The 22,947-nt window shown below is 32.2% G+C and overlaps 1 protein-coding gene across 2 annotated transcripts in view; it reads right to left on the bottom strand.

Moving 5' to 3' along the window:
• Positions 1 to 22,700, bottom strand: part of LOC127719761 (high affinity cGMP-specific 3',5'-cyclic phosphodiesterase 9A-like) — a 90,489-nt gene extending 67,789 nt beyond the window's left edge. For both annotated transcript variants that reach the window (XM_052226015.1, XM_052226016.1), the window contains exons 1-2: positions 22,499 to 22,700; positions 13,541 to 13,690 (exon numbers count right to left, since the gene is read on the bottom strand). In XM_052226015.1, the coding sequence (XP_052081975.1) occupies positions 13,541 to 13,690; positions 22,499 to 22,586 (238 nt within the window). In that variant the 5' untranslated portion in view covers positions 22,587 to 22,700. The remainder of the gene's footprint in view (positions 1 to 13,540; positions 13,691 to 22,498) is intronic.
• Between the last annotated feature and the right edge of the window lie 247 nt (positions 22,701 to 22,947).

Here is a 22,947-nt window from a genome sequence, read left to right as displayed (position 1 = left end):
TTCAATTTTTGTTAAAATCAAACTAAGTTTAATTTTGGACCCTTTGGACCTTAATGTAGACCAATTTAAAAAACGGGACCCAAAATTAAAAATCTAATCAAAGCACGAAAGCGCTGTAATGGCAGTTAATTACAGGTTGTGTGTATTTTAAGTCCAGTTATATCATTATCTTGCATAGTACAGTGTACTTATCAGAGGTGGCTTTCAGTATTTAAGATTTAGAGTTCTCTAATGATATTGAATAAGTTTTATGAATGTCATATTCTGAGCACTATATGAAGGCGATTGTTCTCACTTGTTTATGAACTAGTGCATTATGTCCAGTTTGTACCTTTTTTATCTATGTTTATAGTCAAATTAGTTATCAAAGGTACCAGGATTATAATTTAATACGCCAGACGTGTGTTTCGTCTACAATAGACTCATCAGTGACGTTCAGATCAAAATAGTAACAAAGCCAAACAAGTACAAAGTTGAAGAGCATTGAGGACCCAAAATTCCAAAAAGTTGTGCCAAATACGGCTAAGGTAATCTATTCCTTGGATAAGAAAATCCTTAGTTTTTCATTGGCAATCATAACACATCTCCTTATCTATATAATGATCTATATTCAATGACCTCAGGTACAAAAAAAAAGTATGTAACTAAACTATGATGGGAAACCTTTGACTTCTTTCTTTATATAAACTTTTGATTTGGTACCGTAGAACTATGTAGAGTAAATGTACATTGCAACATGTCAACTCTTTCAACTCCAAGCAAAATTATATTTCCAAGCATAAAGTAATTTATGAATGAAATAAAATGCTCCGCTGGGGCGCAGCTTGATACGACCGCAGAGGTCGAACCCTGAACAGTTGGGGCAAGTATGAACACAACATTCAAGCTTGATTCAGCACTGAATTTGGATTGTAATTAAATATTTGACACAGCATAGGTTTCTGACACAGAATGAAAGTGGTCTAAGATACTTAAAAAAATTTAATTTACCTATTCAAACCATATCATTATTATTTGCTTTTATATATAAATCAGAAATAACCAATTTAAAATGGAAAATTTTAAAGAAAAAAAAGGAAAAAGAATCCCCCCCCCAAAATTTTTTGAACCCCCTTATGATTCATCACCCCAAAACTCAATCCCAGCCTTCCCTTTGTGGTATGGTACCTTGCAGTACAATTTCAGAGAGATCCATACACTTGAACACATGTTATTGTCTGGAAACTAGAAAAATGCTTGTTTTTTTGCCCCTTTTTGGTCCCAAATTCCTAAACGTTTAGGGCAATTACCCCCAAACTCAAACCCAGCTTTCCCTTTGTGATATGGAACCTTGTAGTACAATTTCATAAAGATCCATACACTTACACACAAGTTATTGCCATGAAACTAGAAAAATGCTTGTTTTTTGCCCCTTTTTGGCCCCTAATTCCTAAAATTTGGAGGCAATTACCCCCAAAATCAATCCCAGCATTCCCTTTGTGATATGGAACCATGTGATGCAATGTCAGAGAGATCCATAGACATACACACAAGTTAGTGTCATGAAACTAGAAAAATGCTTGTTTTTTGCCCCTTTTTGGCCCCTAATTCCTAAAATGTGGAGGCAATTACCCTCAAAATCAATCCCAGCATTCCCTTTGTGGTATGGTACCTTGCAGTACAATTTCAGAGAGATCCATACACTTGAACACAAGTTATTGTCTGGAAACTAGAAAAATGCTTATTTTTGGCCCCTTATTCCTAAACTTTTTGGGCAATTACCCCCAAACTCAATTCCAGCTTTCCTTTTGTGATATGGAACCTTGTAGTACAATTTCATAAAGATCCATACACTTACACACAAGTTATTGCCATGAAACTAGAAAAATGCTTGTTTTTTGCCCCTTTTTGGCCCCTAATTCCTAAAATTTGGAGGCAATTACCCCCAAATTCAATCCCAGCATTCCTTTTGTGATATGGAACCTTGTGATACAATGTCAGAGAGATCCATAGACTTGCACACAAGTTATTGTCATGAAACTAGAAAAATGCTTGTTTTTTGCCCCTTTTTGGCCCCTAATTCCTAAAATTTGGAGGCCATTACCCCCAAAAATCAATCCCAGCATTCCCTTTGTGATATGGAACCTTGTGGTACAATGTCAGAGAGATCCATACACTTACACACAAGTTATGTCTGGAAGTTACAAAAATGCTTATTTTTGGCCCCTTTTTGGCCCCTAATTCCTTAACTGTTGGTACCATAACCCCCAAAATCAATCCCCACTTTCCTTTTGTGGTATTGAACCTTATTTTAAAATTTCATTGAGATCCATTCATTTAAACTAAAGTTAGAGTGCGAAAACTAATGTGTCTTCGGACGACGACGCCGGACGACGACGCCGCCAACGTCATACCAATATACGACCACAAAAATTTTTTTGCAGTCGTATAAAAAGGAGTTCTTAATTAAGAAATAAACTGATTCGCTGAGCGCAGCTGGATACACCCGCAGAGGTACTACCCTGAACAGCTGGGGCAAAAATGGACACAATATTCAAGCTTGATACAGGTCTGAATTTGGATTGTAATTAAATATTTGACATATTATAGTTTCTGAATAAATGTAGTCAATGAACTTGAAATCGGTTATATGAATTGAATTTATATTCAATTAAAGATTTCTTGCTGTTGTGCAATACACTGTGCTGTTGTGCAATACTTAATAAATCTGTTGCCAGACTATAAACAAATAAAGTTTCTTCTCAATGTCATATTTGAAATTTATGAAAATCAATAGGGAGATTACATCAATAGCTATAAATAATTCACCAAAGTTTCATGTGAACTGCTTAAAGCATTTTTGAGTTGTTGTCCAAAAACTGGAAAATCCCCCCTTTTTTAATGAATAAAACCCCATAACTCAGAAATGTAAAATCTAAAATTTATAAAATTCTAAAGGGAGCTTACGGATTGATAATTTAGTCTTAGATGCAAGATTTTTTTATCAGTTGTTAGTGGCTTTGAACTAGCTGTCAGTAACTGCGAGTACTCTCAGATTTGTACTTAGTGTCTTTTTGTTGTTTGGATGTACAACTACCTGACCACGTCCACTTGTATTTGTATTTATCCATCTGATGAGTTTAGCCTCTTTCAACTGATTTTTATAGTTCTTTCTTATATTGTACTGTTACACCACTGTCCCAGGTTAGGGGGAGGGTTGGGATCACGCTAACATGTTTAAACATGTTTAAGCCCGCCACATTCTGTATGTACATGTATGTTCATGTCCCAAGTCAGAAGCCTATAAAAGTGTAATTCAGTGGTTGTCGTTTGTTTATGTGTTGCATATTTGTTATATTTGTTCATTTTTTTACATAAAATAGGCCTCAGGTACAAAAAAAAAGTATGTAACTAAACTATGATGGGAAACCTTTGACTTCTTTCTTTATATAAACTTTTGATTTGGTACCGTAGAACTATGTAGAGTAAATGTACATTGCAACATGTCAACTCTTTCAACTCCAAGCAAAATTATATTTCCAAGCATAAAGTAATTTATGAATGAAATAAAATGCTCCGCTGGGGCGCAGCTTGATACGACCGCAGAGGTCGAACCCTGAACAGTTGGGGCAAGTATGAACACAACATTCAAGCTTGATTCAGCACTGAATTTGGATTGTAATTAAATATTTGACACAGCATAGGTTTCTGACACAGAATGAAAGTGGTCTAAGATACTTAAAAAAATTTAATTTACCTATTCAAACCATATCATTATTATTTGCTTTTATATATAAATCAGAAATAACCAATTTAAAATGGAAAATTTTAAAGAAAAAAAAGGAAAAAGAATCCCCCCCCCAAAATTTTTTGAACCCCCTTATGATTCATCACCCCAAAACTCAATCCCAGCCTTCCCTTTGTGGTATGGTACCTTGCAGTACAATTTCAGAGAGATCCATACACTTGAACACATGTTATTGTCTGGAAACTAGAAAAATGCTTGTTTTTTTGCCCCTTTTTGGTCCCAAATTCCTAAACGTTTAGGGCAATTACCCCCAAACTCAAACCCAGCTTTCCCTTTGTGATATGGAACCTTGTAGTACAATTTCATAAAGATCCATACACTTACACACAAGTTATTGCCATGAAACTAGAAAAATGCTTGTTTTTTGCCCCTTTTTGGCCCCTAATTCCTAAAATTTGGAGGCAATTACCCCCAAAATCAATCCCAGCATTCCCTTTGTGATATGGAACCATGTGATGCAATGTCAGAGAGATCCATAGACATACACACAAGTTAGTGTCATGAAACTAGAAAAATGCTTGTTTTTTGCCCCTTTTTGGCCCCTAATTCCTAAAATGTGGAGGCAATTACCCTCAAAATCAATCCCAGCATTCCCTTTGTGGTATGGTACCTTGCAGTACAATTTCAGAGAGATCCATACACTTGAACACAAGTTATTGTCTGGAAACTAGAAAAATGCTTATTTTTGGCCCCTTATTCCTAAACTTTTTGGGCAATTACCCCCAAACTCAATTCCAGCTTTCCTTTTGTGATATGGAACCTTGTAGTACAATTTCATAAAGATCCATACACTTACACACAAGTTATTGCCATGAAACTAGAAAAATGCTTGTTTTTTGCCCCTTTTTGGCCCCTAATTCCTAAAATTTGGAGGCAATTACCCCCAAATTCAATCCCAGCATTCCTTTTGTGATATGGAACCTTGTGATACAATGTCAGAGAGATCCATAGACTTGCACACAAGTTATTGTCATGAAACTAGAAAAATGCTTGTTTTTTGCCCCTTTTTGGCCCCTAATTCCTAAAATTTGGAGGCCATTACCCCCAAAAATCAATCCCAGCATTCCCTTTGTGATATGGAACCTTGTGGTACAATGTCAGAGAGATCCATACACTTACACACAAGTTATGTCTGGAAGTTACAAAAATGCTTATTTTTGGCCCCTTTTTGGCCCCTAATTCCTTAACTGTTGGTACCATAACCCCCAAAATCAATCCCCACTTTCCTTTTGTGGTATTGAACCTTATTTTAAAATTTCATTGAGATCCATTCATTTAAACTAAAGTTAGAGTGCGAAAACTAATGTGTCTTCGGACGACGACGCCGGACGACGACGCCGCCAACGTCATACCAATATACGACCACAAAAATTTTTTTGCAGTCGTATAAAAAGGAGTTCTTAATTAAGAAATAAACTGATTCGCTGAGCGCAGCTGGATACACCCGCAGAGGTACTACCCTGAACAGCTGGGGCAAAAATGGACACAATATTCAAGCTTGATACAGGTCTGAATTTGGATTGTAATTAAATATTTGACATATTATAGTTTCTGAATAAATGTAGTCAATGAACTTGAAATCGGTTATATGAATTGAATTTATATTCAATTAAAGATTTCTTGCTGTTGTGCAATACACTGTGCTGTTGTGCAATACTTAATAAATCTGTTGCCAGACTATAAACAAATAAAGTTTCTTCTCAATGTCATATTTGAAATTTATGAAAATCAATAGGGAGATTACATCAATAGCTATAAATAATTCACCAAAGTTTCATGTGAACTGCTTAAAGCATTTTTGAGTTGTTGTCCAAAAACTGGAAAATCCCCCCTTTTTTAATGAATAAAACCCCATAACTCAGAAATGTAAAATCTAAAATTTATAAAATTCTAAAGGGAGCTTACGGATTGATAATTTAGTCTTAGATGCAAGATTTTTTTATCAGTTGTTAGTGGCTTTGAACTAGCTGTCAGTAACTGCGAGTACTCTCAGATTTGTACTTAGTGTCTTTTTGTTGTTTGGATGTACAACTACCTGACCACGTCCACTTGTATTTGTATTTATCCATCTGATGAGTTTAGCCTCTTTCAACTGATTTTTATAGTTCTTTCTTATATTGTACTGTTACACCACTGTCCCAGGTTAGGGGGAGGGTTGGGATCACGCTAACATGTTTAAACATGTTTAAGCCCGCCACATTCTGTATGTACATGTATGTTCATGTCCCAAGTCAGAAGCCTATAAAAGTGTAATTCAGTGGTTGTCGTTTGTTTATGTGTTGCATATTTGTTATATTTGTTCATTTTTTTACATAAAATAGGCCGTTAGTTTTCTTGTTTGAATTGTTTTACATTGTCATTTCTGGGCCTTTTATAGCTGACTGTGCGGTATGGGCTTTGCTCATTGTTGAAGGCCGTACTGTGACCTATAGCTGTTAATTTCTGTGTCATTTGGTCTCTTGTGCATGTGTGGAGAGTTGTCTCATTGGCAATCATACCACATCTTCTTTTTTATATTTACATCAACAGATATAAAAAATTCACCAAAGTCAAGGTGAGACAACAAAACTTAGTTGTAAGATCTCTGAAATTTTTTACAGGGTACGAGTTTTTCTCATTGTTGGAGATTGTACGGTGACAGTAACACCTGTAACTGCTTAAACCCATTTCTTATGCACTTTAGTTTGATAACTCACTGAATATCATACCACATCTCCTTATTTTTATATGCATTACAATTTACATGTGCATGTAATTGTAAATATATATATATCAGAACAAAATTCATTGCGTCACTTTTATTTATGCATCGTTTGGCACAATACAAGTTCTAAAATTACACAACATAAAACAACTAAATGTTATTTCAGATGAAAGTTTTGTTTCAGTTCCATTCATAGGATTTATTAGAATTTTGTATGTTTTGCCAAGTCCAATGATTCGCTCTATGTGACATAGAGACATAGTTGACTAAACCACCAGGTGTCGAACATTCAAGAATTTTCAGTGTTTCTGTTTTTATTTGATGAAAAGGTTGCCTGAGCTTTAGGAGCTTTAGGTTTTATCACGGGATATTCTGTGCTGTCAATAATAATCCAAGTCGTAGGAAACTTTAATTTGAAGTTGGATGGTGAAAAATACCTGACTAAACCACTAGATGGCCAAGTGTTAGCCTCACACCACTGTTTAGACATAAAAACAATCCATGTATACACAATATTCTTAACACTAGATTCAATCTAGAATCTAGACAGTTCAAAGTTGGTTGTATGATGCCTCAATTTCATCAAAGTCATAAAAAAACTGATTTTCAACTGACACCCTATCAATTTGAAAATATATGTACCTCAAACAATGTGCTGCTGGACCAAGTGTGGTCAAAACAAATAAAAATTTAGTATACAACTCTAAACCGGTATAAAAATGCATGGCTGTGTCACGTGTATTCATTTCAAAATTCTCTGTTAAAAACATAGGCATTGATGGTGTTTGCGTAATTCCATCTGTGAAGCTCAACATTAGCTCGGCAGTTGGTGGTGGACAGTCATAAATCCTTTCTGCAGTATGAATGACTTCTTCAGGAAAACCAACTTTACAATCAAAACTTTCCTCTAGATTTCTACTACAATATTCATCAAGTTTAGTTCTTTTGTTTTCACAGGAAACTGCCCTGATTTTTCTTTTTGCGGACGATTCAGTCTCTTGCTTGGTCCAGGAAAATAGGCTGGGAATTGCAGTAGACTTAAGTCTCTGTATGGTGGGTTTGTGCCCTGAAAAAGGTTATAAAACATTAGTTTTTTTATAATTAAATGAACTTCCATTAGCAATGTATACTTTGTACTACCTGGCGAAATATTAACTAGATTTATTCATTACAATCTGGATAAAACTATGTTTGCCTGATTCAATGTATGTTATGTAAATCCAAAGGACAAACAATGAGAGACTTATGCAACAAACGTACATTGTTTGTACCTAAATAACTATAATATAGATGAGAGCATGTCATTGTTTTGTTCCTGTTAACATTGTCATTGATATTTTTCAAGAAAGTCTATGAGGCATAGCTTATGCATTCCTGTCATTACTACATTAGCATAATTACTGCTAAAATAATTCTCAGTATGATATACCTCTTGTAAGAAATCATTATAATTGTAGCAATCACCAAAAAATCTCAAACAGATCACATTGAATCGTAATCCAAAAAATTATGACGTCTTGAATTACCCACCCCCTTTTATTCTAAAACGATAATTGCGGTTGTAAACAGACTTTGGTTTATTCGCATGGCGATTACATATATAACTATATATTTCACAAAGAAAATAGAGTTTTACCATGAATAGTTTCCTGCACGTAGTCTTTTTCAGTAAAACGTGCCTTGCAAACAACAGCTGATTGAGATGGACTCCACGATATCATCGTGTTTTCGTCCAATCTGCGTATGGGCCATGGCGTTGATCCAACTTTTCCTTCTTTTTAAGTCATTTGGAAATGCATGTCCTCCTCTTAAATGACATCCAGGTACACAACAACAAGTACTTGGCATCGTTAATTAAAAATATAACTGAAATAGTTGCACAGTGCAGAAACCGGAAGAAGAGGAACAGGATCCGCTACCACGGCGCCACCTATTCAGGATCGATAATTTGATACTTTATTTAACTGCGAAAATAACGTTAGACGGGTTCACGTGCATAAACAGAAATGCGCTTTAAATTGTATAATATAATTCATGTTCAGTCGACCTTTAATTATTATATCAACGACTGAAATGATTTATAAACATCTAGATTGCAGATAACACTCGAAATTAACCCGAGCTCTTTCCACACGGAATTCAAATAATTCTAGTTTGTCAATCGGTTGACTGCTTATAATGCAAAATACTAATATATCAAAAGTTTTTAAAACTAACAAAACACAATGATCGTTTCTCTATTTCCCAATGTAAATGAAATGAAACAAAAAACATTTTATATCGCAATAAGAAGAGGAGAGAATTCAACATTTCCGGATCTACTTAGAGTTTAATGACCCCCCACGTAGATAAGTTGGATATCGCGGAAGGAAGGATTAACCCGGCAACTAGAAAGGCATTAAAGCACTGCCTTTAAAAACACGGTTAGATTTCGCATATCAAAGAACCCCAATAATTCAATTTTTGATGAAATCAAACAAAGTTTAATTTTGGACCCTTTTGACCTCAATATGAACCAATTTGATAGCGGGCCCACAAATAAAAAATCTAAATACATGGTAAGATTCAGCATATCAAAGAACCCCATATATTAAATTTTTGTTGAAATCAAACAAAGTTTAATTTTGGACCCCAATTTGGACCAACTTGAAAACTGGGCCAAAAATCTAAAATCTAAATACATGTTTAGATTCAGCATATCAAAGAACCCCATATATTCAATTTTTGTTGAAATCAAACAAAGTTTAATTTTGGACCCCAACTTGGACCAACTTGAAAACTGGGCCCATAATCAAAATTCTAAACAAATGTTTAGATTCAGCATATCAAAGAACCCCAAAAATTCAATTTTTGTTAAAATCAAACTAAGTTTAATTTTGGACCCTTTGGACCTTAATGTAGACCAATTTAAAAAACGGGACCCAAAATTAAAAATCTAAATACACGGTTAGATTTGGCATATCAACAAAGAACCCCAATAATTCAATTTTTGATGAAATCAAACAAAGTTTCATTTTGGGCCCTTTTGACCTCAATATGAACCAATTTGATAGCGGGCCCACAAATAAAAAATCTAAATACATGGTAAGATTCAGCATATCAAAGAACCCCATATATTAAATTTTTGTTGAAATCAAACAAAGTTTAATTTTGGACCCCAATTTGGACCAACTTGAAAACTGGGCCAAAAATCTAAAATCTAAATACATGTTTAGATTCAGCATATCAAAGAACCCCATATATTCAATTTTTGTTGAAATCAAACAAAGTTTAATTTTGGACCCCGATTTGGACCAATTTGAAAACTGGGCCAAAAATCAAAAATCTAAATACATGTTAAGATTCAGCATATCAAAGAACCCCATATATTCAATTTTTGTTAAAATCAAACAAAGTTTAATTTTGGACCCTTTGGACCTTAATGTAGACCAATTTGAAAACTGGACCCAAAATTAAAAATCTAAATACACGGTTAGATTCGCATTACAAATAAATAAATGTGGTCAAAGATTTTACAAATCTAATGCGCCATACTGGTCTTCCTTTATAAATATGCATTTCTTTAAACATAATTTAAAAGCAGTGTAAGGGAAGTAACCAAAACGTTGTATTTGGATTACCTCCCTTACACTGTTTTAAATTATCTTAATTGTTCATTAACCATTACTTTATACATAATTTAAAAGCAGTGTAAGGGAGATAATTTCAATGATGTATTTGATTTATCTCCCTTACACTGCTTTAAATTATGTTTTGTACTAAAGTATTTGTCCATTAATGAGGACAACCTTGTTTTTCCCCCTTTTTTGCCCCTAATTCTTAAACGGTTTGAGCAATAACCCCCCCAAAGCAAATCCTAACCATCCCTTTGTGGTATGGAAACTTGTAGTATAATTTCAGAGAGATCCATACACCGTTCCACAGTTATTGTCTGGAAACTAGAAAATGCTTATTTTTGGCCCCTTTTTGGCCCCTAATTCCTTAACTGTTGGTACAATAACCCCCAAAATCAATCCCCACCTTCCTTTTGTGGTATTGAACCTTATGGTAAAATTTCATAGAGATCCATTCACTTAAACTAAAGTTAGAGTGCGAAAACTAATGCGTCTTCGGACGACGACGCCGGACGACGACGACGACGACGCCAACGTCATACCAATATACGACCACAAAAATTTTTTGCGGTCGTATAAAAATTAAAGCCTGAAGTATATCTTTTGTCAGGAATAATTCTGTCTTGAGCATGAAGATTCCATTTCTGTCAACTTTTTGTATCCTGGGTGACACATCAAAGTCAATAAAAAGATTACTAGATTGATCAATTACAATCTTCAAACTTAAGAAAAATAGGTGTGTATTTTGCAGCGATTTTTTGTACACAAAGAAAATTCCATATGTAATTAATGGAAATACATATAATAAAATAGAAAAATGTTTAGCCTAGATTTGAGTCTTTGCGTCAATAAGAAAATATTTTCATCACGTCCAAACTAATGAAAAGCAGCATGCAGGGAAAAAAGCACCTTATATATGATGACTATAATAAAGAGAAATATGAATAATAAGCTATTCATAATGACCATGAATTATATAATTAATGTGTAGAATTTCAAAGAAGATTTGTTTATTGGAAATATCATTCCTTAAATTCTTATTCTGTAGCCTGATGATTATGAAAGTGGAAAATGGCCTCAATAATCACATCATAATCACATGTATATTTCTGAGGAGATAATGTTATTATTAAAGCTATATATTCATGATTGTACATGACATAAGGGAAACTGTATACCCAAATAAATGTTGCAGAAAAAAATGGATTATTAATCATCTAATCATCATTATACTACTAGTAAGAAAGACTAACAGTTTCCATGTAGCGGCCAAACCTGCCACAATATTAAAGATTGACAAAAGCACTATGGACATTTTCAGTTAAAATTAAGAAACCAGGGCTACTGGACCCTGCTAATTTTTTTCCATGACGTTCATTCAAATGTCAACATCACATCTCATCATCATCAATTGTGTTAGAATCTCAGCATCACATCCAAGTTTTTGTATTTTTTACAGTAGATGTTAATTAAACAGCAGGATTGTTTTGATTTGAATTTTTGTTTTGTCGCCATGTAACGTCTGTGACATTTTACATACCCTTATAAGATACAATGTAAAATCAAATCAAGTTATCTTCATTCTTGCTACATTTAAAAGTGGAAGTTCTGAGCATTTAGAAATGATAATAACTAATATTACTTAGAGTGCAAGTCCATTATAAAATTAAGGTTAAAATATCACAGATTCATGCCCTTAAGTGTAGAATGTCAAATATATTAAATAAACACATTTAGTACCACAAAATACAGAATACTAATGTATGGACAATAATGCATGTAGTTTTGTAATTTGAACATTATAATTCACTCGGAGAGATCCGGTCCACCTACACATATTCATAAAATATTATATTATTCATTACATACATAAATATATATATACCTACATAAATGCATTTACCAAAAATATCTGCCTCATCATCACATGATCAGTGCATTGGTCATGCATATAACATAGTTAACCCATGAACACTCAAGCCTTGTTGTCTCTATCAAAGTTTGTTCACCCCGTAAACCCATGAACACTCAAGCCTTGTTGTCACTATCAAAGTTTGTTCACCAAGTAAACCCATGAACACTCAATCCTTGTTGTCACTATCAAAGTTTGTTCACCAAGTAAACCCATGAACACTCAAGCCTTGTTGTCACTATCAAAGTTTGTTCACCAGGTAAACCCATGAACACTCGAGCCTTGATGTCACTATCAAAGTTTGTTCACCCCGTAAACCCATGAACACTCAAGCCTTGTTGTCACTATCAAAGTTTGTTCACCAGGTAAACCCATGAACACTCAAGCCTTGTTGTCACTATCAAAGTTTGTTCACCCGGTAAACCCATGAACACCCAAGCCTTGTTGTCACTATCAAAGTTTTTTCAACAACAAAATTTAGTCAAAGTTTTGATGGATTTTTTACAGTGCCAATGGTCAAAGAAAACATTGATAAACAATTTTGATGCATATCAGTTTTGGGTACTATGTTTTATTCATTACAGGTAGTTGTACCAGTAATAGGCTTAGAGCTCCCCAACAGTTACTGTTAGTACTCTTAGATTGGTCATTTGTCTGGAATTCAATGGCTGCTGGTCCAGAAGGTCTTTTATGATAAACTATAGATTAGAGCTCACACTATTCACATGTATTCATTGGTCAAAGCATTTTGCAAAAGAACATACAGGTCAGGTGCCTGTAGTTCAGGGGTTGTCTGTGGTTCATGTCGGTCATATTTGTTTTTCGTAAATTGATTTGTTATATATTTGGCAGTTATATAATTAGTTTTCTCAATTAAATTGTTTCATATTTTTTATGTTGGGGCCTTTTATAGCCGACTATACGCTATGGGTTTTTCTCATTGTTGAAGGCTGTATGGCTGCCTATAATTGCTTACATCCACTTAATTTGAACTTTGGTGGATAGTTGTCTCATTGGCAATCATACCTCATCTCCTTATTTTTATATACAGGTACATGTAAATATATGATGGTAAATCAACAAAATGCATACATACACATGTATAAAACTGGTGAAGTAATCCACTAAATTTTGTAATTCATTGCTCTACAAAGAACTTAAAATCAAAACATCTACTAGTACTAATTATATATAAAGAAAAAGACAATTTGTAAAAATATAAGTAATGTATATATATATATATATATATATATATACAGGATGGGTTTTGGAAGAATAATAATATTATTATCATTTTAAAGTATAGCATTATTGAATTGTAAAAGGAAAACAAAAATGGACTGTTAGATTATTTACTTAACTGAGGTCAAGGTCAAAAGTCAAACTTTTACTAGTTATTGCTACTCCTCAGAAACCATAATAAATAGCTGCAAAAGATTTTCACTCTTCATCTAACATATGAAGTAATAAAAATGTTGAATATTAGGATATTTATCATCAAATCTAAACAAGAAACAATTTACCATTGCACTGTGTAGCTACAACTTCTAGTTTGTATCTAGTCTGTGGAGTATTTTCAGGTAAACGAGGAGATATATTAACCAGATTCCCTTTTACATTGTACAGTTTCAGTATGTCATGTGGCCCAGCCTCTGCTGCACTGCGAAAAGTTTCTGAAAAGATAGAATATACATTGAATTTAATAAAAGCTTAATAAATATATTTATTAGATACTTAGTAGTAAATACAAGTAAATTGTATGCACATGTATAGTCTATAGTCAATGACAATTGTGCTGTATCAGCCATCCATGATGATATTGACATCAGTCACAGTTGCAAAGGCTTTATCAAACCGCTTATCTGTATGACGTCACATAATCGATATCAGTCACAATTACAAAGGCTTTATCAAACCACTAATCTATATGACGTCGCGTAATCGATATCAGTCACGGTTATATTAAGGCTTTATCATATGTATTACGTCATGTCTCAAAAACATCAAAATCAGTTGTGCTTGAATTGAGGTACATGTATATAATAAAGTGAACAAAGTGTCAATATCACACACCAGATCAACCCTCAGCAAATATAATCCCTAGATCAGAGCTCTTGGGAATATATTGACGTCACGGGTTGATACAGGTGTGATATTGAAAAAGTGATATGCAATTCTCTATGTATAGTATTACCACCTGTAATTGTGTAATACTGAAAATGGACATGTATGAGGACTTATAGAAGTCATATATATGTAATTATTGTGTTGTTGGGTTGCTGTTCCATTGATAAAAACCCTGTATCTAATTTTAGTATGCATTATTATATAACCTATATATTCAATTAAGTTATTACATATGATGAGAGAAAAAGCCATCAAGTGCTTCCAACACAAGCTTGAAAAAAAATATGATAAAGTTCTGATACATGTCAAAGACATCTTTTCAGAATAGTTATTAGGATGCTGTGTATGTTAAAATGCATACATTTATATAGATCTCTGCAGCAAAAATAATTTGATATAGATAAGTAGCTGCTAATACTCTTCAAACATGTATACAAATATTGAAATAAGAAGTTTTATTACATTGGTAGCAATGAATTACATTGATTTCCCAGTCAAATAAAAACCGATAATTTCACATGTGAAATAAACGTGTTTATTTCACTCTCTGACGTCATACAACAACAGGCGTTGTCAAGACGTCGATAACGTCAGATCAAAACAAATTGTGAATGCGTAGAAAAAAGATATAGTTCCTTACATTTTCTACATTAATTTCATTAAAAAAAGCCATTTGCCAATGTAATAAAAAGAATAACTAATCAAAGAATTCAAATATCGAAAAATATTCAACTCGTGACCGAACAAAACTGATAATTAACTCATGCGCTATGCGCATTCGTGAATTAATGTGTTGTTTGGTCACTCGTTGAATATTTTTCTCTATTTGAATTCTTCGATTAGTTATTCTATAAGTATTTTTTGCCAATGAGACAACCTTCCACCAGAGACCTTAAACTCCCTAATGATGTAGAAGTTAACATGTTGTCAATTACAGTGAACATGGTGAACACAATGTATTTGAGGTTAAATCACTCTGGTTGGTGATACAGGTAAAAATCATGGTAAATTTAATTCTTGTTGGTGATACAGGTAAAAATCATGGTAAATATAACTCTTGTTGGTGATACAGGTAAAAATCATGATAAATTTAACTCTTGTTGGTGATACAGGTAAAAATCATGGTAAATATAACTCTTGTTGGTGATACAGGTAAAAATCATGATAAATTTAACTCTTGTTGGTGATACAGGTAAAAATCATGGTAAATATAACTCTTGTTGGTGATACAGGTAAAAATCATGATAAATTTAACTCTTGTTGGTGATACAGGTAAAAATCATGGTAAATATAACTCTTGTTGGTGATACAGGTAAAAATCATGGTAAATAGACCTTTGTTGGTGATAAAGGTAAAAATAACTCTGGTTGGTGATACACAGGTTAACACCACTGACTTGTTGGTGATTTAATGGTGCCTACTGAATGCCTGTGCCATTCAGTCTGAAATATCTTTCTTTAAATAACATGGATCATAAATCAGAATACTGTCACCTTAAATCACCAGCAATCACTCATTTTGAGTTATTCACTCAATACCAGCAACAATGATTTTTAAGCTGAATTTTAACTAAATCACCTTGGGTATTGCAGATGCATGTACATTTATATTTGCAAGTACTTCTTTAGTTAAGATTTGCCGCCCAAGATATGTGATCTTTTCATCAGATTTCTTACAGACATAATTCAGACTTCTCATGACCCAGATTGCTTGAAGCATTGAATACTGTAAATTTGTTCTGTCAGATTAATATAATCTTATTTTATATTTGATATACATTTGTAACTTTATTTTAAAACTTAATATTTATATACACCTATTTAATGCATAATCAAAACTAATTACGTGCACAACAGGTCTTGACCATCCAAAAAATTTAAATGGAATATTGTATTACAGATATGTCATATCATAAATATTGTTAAATCTCTGAAACTGCTTGAATACAGAAATATTTTAATCCCTTTTTATCAAAGTGATGTTCAAATGATTAAGAGATTTCTTGCTTTGCTGTTCCATTACGTAAACATGCAAGACATCATGGAGCGATGTACTTAGGAGCATCCACTATAGAGGTGATTTGGAAAATTCCTCAGTGAAAAATAAGTTGTTGACATCGAGATACTAGTATATTGAACTATGACTAGAGATTTTTAAGCTCTAGATTAGGTTTCTTATCAGGCAATTTTGTTTATGTCATACTTTTTCAAAAGAATTTGCAATTTTTTTCCTTATTTCATTGTGAGATTGATAATATTCAGCTGGAGGACCCTCTAGATATCATGTTTTTATCATTGAACTATGACAAAAGTGGAGGTTCAAATCTGTGCATACATTCTGATGTTCAGTTCCCTGGTCAGGAAAAAAAATATAAAAGCGAGTAGATGCAAAAATTAACAGCATTTCATATGCCTTAACTTTATAATTTAGGCGGTCAATGAAACAAGAGGGTATATTTTCAAGTTCAAACAGAAAACATTTTCATGATTTTGTACAATTCAATTCAGAAATGCAAAATCCTCAGCAGTATCATTTTTATTTGCACTGTTCAATTGGTTTACAGTTAAAATATCCAAGACAATTTACAGCTAATTACCAGTATGTTTTATGCAATTTCCCACATAAAATGGGATACAATGCAATGAGCACTTATAACAAACCTGACAAGACATAAGTGAAACTTAAAAACCTATACACATGCATATATGGTTTGTTTTGTTTTACTCCTTTAAATCAAATTAATCTGAAGAATATGAGCTTTCCTAAAGCATAAAATAGTTGAGGTGAGAGTCATGGAAAATAGGAAGAAATGTCTGGCCAATAGTATATATCATTATAAGATTGAGACTTGAAAGCAATCTTTTCCCAAAAAGGCTCAATGCTTTGAATTTAGGTTTCACAACTCAAATCATAGCAATTCCAGTGTTTGATTCATGCTTAACATGTTTAAGTGGAGGTTTTTTAATTACATCAACTGAAAAATGTTTTAATCAGGCAGATTGAGAATTGAGATCTTAACCTTTTAAATTATATTAATATTTATATAATTATGTGATGTGTGCAATAAAAAAAAATACATATGGTCAAATATTTGTTTTTGTCCTGAAAATAATTCTAGTTTAAATATGACCTTATACATTGTTATACATAAACTTTAATCTTTAACAAGCAAATGTTTACTTAATATATAATACTGCTAAACTAGGATTAGCACTGGAACTGACCGATTATTCATTTTTAATCTGGACCAAAGTTTTTAAATAAATGAAAACATGTATGTTGTGCATAGTTTTCGAAGGTACAATGGACCCAAGTATAATAGCAAAACATCTTTTCCAGACAAACAGCAAAAAATGTGCATGTTCACATGATGTTAAAAACTGGTGAGTTTTCATTATAGTTTCATATACCAGTAGCCACATGATTCATTGATTACTTAAATAACAGTAATGTGGATTTTGTAACATTTGAAAGACAGAAACAGTTACAAATGTACATGTACAATAACTTACATGACTATAACAAGCAAGAGTTATGTGTTCTAATTGGCCTTTAATGGCAGATCTTTAATTGTTTCTCTTAAATAATTTCACAACTTTTATATAGACTAGGGTCTATTAAGAGGTTGACATATACAAAATGTAATGTATTGCTTAGACACTAATGTCTATTGTTGAAGATTTCTCCTTATTTTCATTATTGAGTTGCTGTCTCATTGACATAATTTTAGTCCACCATCATACTTGAAATCATATCAAACAAGATTCTTGTAATTATAACATTAAGGAAATACATGTAAACTCATCATAAATTATAGAACCAATTACATACATATATATTTTATATATACTAAACTCCTCAGTGCACGTTTTTTTAACATTTATTACAAATTAAATCTGTAAGGTTTAATCAACAAAAAATATTTTATTCTGTGATGGTTGATCGAAAACTTTGGCTGACGACTAACTTGCTGGTTTTGTTGTTGAAGTTTAATTTACTGATCATGACCTTGATACACAATCAACACAGAATCATGGAAAATGTGAAAAATAGTTGAGATGATAGAAATATGTTTATTTGTTTGTTTTTTTTTTTCATATTTTCCATGGATGTGTTTTCCTTTGGTTAAGTTTGGTAATCAAACTTTGCAATAATAGTTGTAAAATGATTTAGTGTTATAAAGATTTTACTTTGAGAATAAATTAACACCATCAACCCTCCAGGTTTGTTTACCTTTTCACACATAACATTTTTTCCCTAACAATTACGCTGTGCGGTTGCTGAAGTTCTAACAAGAGGTCTCATGGTTAAGATCACAGCATACTGAAAGGCTATCAGCCAATCAGAGTACAGGAAGATAACAACTCTATAGCAGTACATGTACATTTCTAAAGATTTAGATAAGATAAAGGATTTTCTTTAAAAAGAAACCCCACCAGGGGCTGCTCTGGCTCTTACGATAATTTGTACCAAAAAATCACCAGCTACATGCATGACATGTACATGTACGTATACATGTACATTGTACAACATGTATATTTTGTCACCAGTTTTGAAAACTTGGAGCCAACCTCTACCCAAAATCTTGTAATATATGAAATTAGCCACTCAAGTATATAAAACATAATCAACTTTTATTTTTACTTGAAGTATCATATTATTTTGATTCAGACAAATTGACAAAACCACCACCAATGTCTATAAGTGGTCACAAGCAAAGCAAAAATTGTAGAAATTACATTGCAAGGATTTCCTCCCACACAAGATGTCCTATTAATTCTTAAGTACAAAGTTGGCAGATTATTCATTATACAAGTGATCAATCTTCTATTAACTTCTCATTCCAATTAGAAAATAGATTGACACTTTACAGTTTCTCAATTGTATTTTTGTGACAAAGATGAATTAATTATTGCACTTCATAGTTAATTTTCTTTCATATTTGAAAACCTTTTATTCATGATCAATCTTGTTTACATCATTTATAATATTTAAATCACAGTAATATAGATGTTTGGTAACATTTGTAAGCAAATCAATAACTTGCAAGAGTTCTGTCCCTTTTACATACATGTATATGTATTCAAGCTACATTTTACATAGTCCTGACCTTGACCTACATGTATGTGGCATTGGATTCTTTAACATGAAGTTAAATAAGTCTTATGATCAATGTAATGTAATGTATGTAACGTATCTTTGTTAAGTTTATAGTTGGTTAATCAGTTTAATCATTTGGTGTGTATTCTAGTGAAATTCTTCAAAAATTTACATATATCATAAACAAACAATGTATCTATAAAACTAGTATATATATATATATAAATGTATAAGTACAAGTGTTAAAATAATATTTACTACATTGTACCTCTGTGCTAGTCTGGTCTCATAGTAGCATGCTCCCCTCGTGAGTATGAAATTGCGGGTTCAACCCTATTGGTCGATATATAAAGACACAGATTACATCTTAATTACATTTGTATGAGTACATGTATATACATGTACAAATGTATACTGGACGAGTAAGACAACAATTTGTCTACTCTGGTGCCTCAGAAATAGTCCCAAAATATACATGTTTACATACATGTATCAGAATCTAACTTATCAGTAAAGGGGTCTTTTATATACATGTAGTATAAATGCTAGTAGTTAACTAGAACAAGACCTACTGGCCAGAGCATATCTAATTGGACTTAAACATGTTATTCTCAATTTACTAGTAACCATGGTAACATCTGTATTCACTGCTAAATTTCACCCATCAATCAATCGTAAACTTACATTGTACATGCTTTAATTTGTACTAACATTACAAAATATGGTAGTAATATATATTAAGTACATTTGTATTACCATGGAAGTAATATTGAATTACTTCCATGGTATTACTAAGGCAAGATATCATTCATTCCTTACCCAATCCTGCAGCCTGCTGATCGAATCAGAGGGGATATATAATATGTGTACTATTGATATAGAAAAGCATGTGCTATGCTTATAAAAACAAGGCCTTCCAAATTTCAAAAGTCTCCATAACATGACAAGATTTACATGCTAAGATATATATACATGTTTAAATCAAACAATTTATAACTGAATATATGTTTACATGTGAGGTAACGATAGCATACAGTATCTCCTAAGAAAACAGATCAACTCAGTTCAAAACTATTTATTTACATTTAGGATGAATGTGGAAATATAGGAAGGATTTAAATTGAAACCCATTAATATTTGACATATTATGTATTGAATAGATTGAAGTGGTATTTGCATTCCCATTGTGAATGCAAAGAAGTTTTTAATATGGTTAATGAAAAGCGAATTGAAATTTCATAGGTTTTTATAGCCATGAGATCTTTCTATTGAAACTTTTAACAATGCGATAAGTACACGCTACATATTGTGTAAACTTGAAAGTAATTATACAATAATTCAAATTGTGAAGTTGTATTTATTATCGGTTTTCAGTAACTGGTATTATTAAATGTGTTTAAGCACCATCAGTTATTTGTGGTTATAGTGAAAGCAAATATTTATATTATCACTTTGACAAAATATAGATTCTTAACTGCAGCTAAACAAAAAAAGGTTCCACTATGCATAAAAGCGTCAATATACATTGCAATACATTTAAGATAAATGAATTTTCATCTAAAAAAAATATCCTGCACCGCATTCACTGTATACATGTACTTGAAGAGCATGTTTGGAAGCCATTATTTCATTTAGGTTTTTTCTCCTATTCAAAAACTCTTGAACTGACTTGAGTACTAGTTGTTTTACATTTTTAGACTTAAAATGGACAGGTACAAAAAATGTATACAGTATAGCGATTTTTTTCTTGTTTATATTTCAAAAATGTTATGATCATTTGATAACACGGATTTCTAGATATACAGAAAAAAAATATCAACTAAATTGATATTTAGTAAACATGGTAAACACAAATGAAAGATGAACACTTTTGAATTTAAGTTACTAGTTCAAACAGACCTTATTCTGATATAAACATTTAATGACAAATTAATGTTAATACATTGAAAAGACCACACATATACAATTTGTGTACAAAAAAATGAGATGACCTATATCTTTAAATTATTTAAAACAATATACAGTTCAATCTTTAAACAGATAATCATTCTTGTAAAACTATTTCTGGTTTAACCTGAACAGAATTATCTCTTATATTTTTATACATGTATTCACATAAAGACAACATTTCATATTAAAGTTTCTTGTGAAAAAATGCAATGACTACATGTAATGCTCTAAACCATGGTTGTGGAAATTAGGTAGATTTCAGAAAATGGTACTGGTCTGAGCAAATGAGAACAGAATGTGCCCAAATTTTTTGAACTTTTTGATCAATATGCAGCAAAAATTACCATTTTTTGAAAATATCAGTGTAAAAAGCATGTAATGCAATTTTATCTCGATAAATAATGGAAAAAAGACACTATGCATTTGCATACATGTACAATGTACATGTTTATTTCAAAAGTTAAAAAAAAACAGTTTAATTAAAAAAAATATAAAATTTTAAAATAGTACGATTGTGGTTTTGAAATAACTTTAATCTGTATGATTACTGACGTAAACGAACTATCGATATTTAGTTATATTGTAATTTAATCAGAAGTTATTTTTCTAATGTTCCTGCTCCATCAGTTACATTTTGTAACACAACATATAGTTTTCAATACAGTATGAAATGGAAAAAAGGATGAAAGAACAAAAATCTAATAAACAATATAGATCTTGAATGTTTCATCATTGTGTTAATTTGCCCTTGAATTTTGAAGAATTTGTACTATGTAGTGATATGAAAATGAAAAGCATTAAAAAAACAAGCTTCATTTAAAAGTTTAGTAATAAATCACTTTGGAAATCATAAAAAATATCCAGAATCCATAGAAAAATAAATAAATCTTGATAATTTGAACTAAAAGGGTCTTGATTTTCAAATGCTATTAATTAACACAAATTTATAGACATTTTCATTTGATTTGAAGTGCATACATGTACATCTGTATATAGAGCAAATTCAGCAGTGAGACATTCATGTACTTATCTAATACTACCCAAGTTGCAAACCAAAGGCATAGATCCTCAACAAAAACTATATCTCTAAACATAGGTTGAGAACATTACATTTTCCCCACACACTTTTTAGAGTGTAAACTGATGGTGTGCACAGGTGGCTTCCATACACATCTTTTAATTGAAGGTGGAAGATAAATAAATATGTGTCGTTTCCACTGCCTTGTAAGCTTAACTTCCCCACAATAAGAATATAACAAATCAAAAACTGTTCATTCAACAACTGATGCAGGACTTATTCTTACCTTTCAAATCATCAGAAAAGTCATCGCTACGAAATTCTGCTTGTTCATTTTTACCATCCACTACAAAATATATTATCTTAGTAGCCATAACTATATGATATAACCTTTCATTTCACTTAGAATGATGGATCATAATTGTTACTCTTAACTTGTTAATTTTGTCACGTTTTATAGTGTTTCCCGCATGGTGAACCTGTCAATATTGACGTGTGAACCGTGGCGTCCACATTGGAATCAGTTTCGAAAAAAGATGAAGGCGATTAAATCATTCCATTTCTCGTTGGCAACCAATTGAAGCCTTTAAATAATAACACAGATGTTAAAAAACATTTTTATATAGAATTTAACATTAGAAATTATCAAACAAAGTTTGCTGACATTAAAGATTTCGAAATCGATTTATACAAAAGTTCCTCGCTAATGTTTACATCACGTGATTTGAAAGAAAA

This window comes from Mytilus californianus, unplaced genomic scaffold (assembly GCF_021869535.1).
Source record: "Mytilus californianus isolate M0D057914Y unplaced genomic scaffold, xbMytCali1.0.p SCAF_11, whole genome shotgun sequence".
Classification (NCBI taxonomy): domain Eukaryota; kingdom Metazoa; phylum Mollusca; class Bivalvia; order Mytilida; family Mytilidae; genus Mytilus; species Mytilus californianus.
Note: the sequence above shows the minus strand (reverse complement) of the source record. Positions and strands in the feature narration are given on the sequence as shown.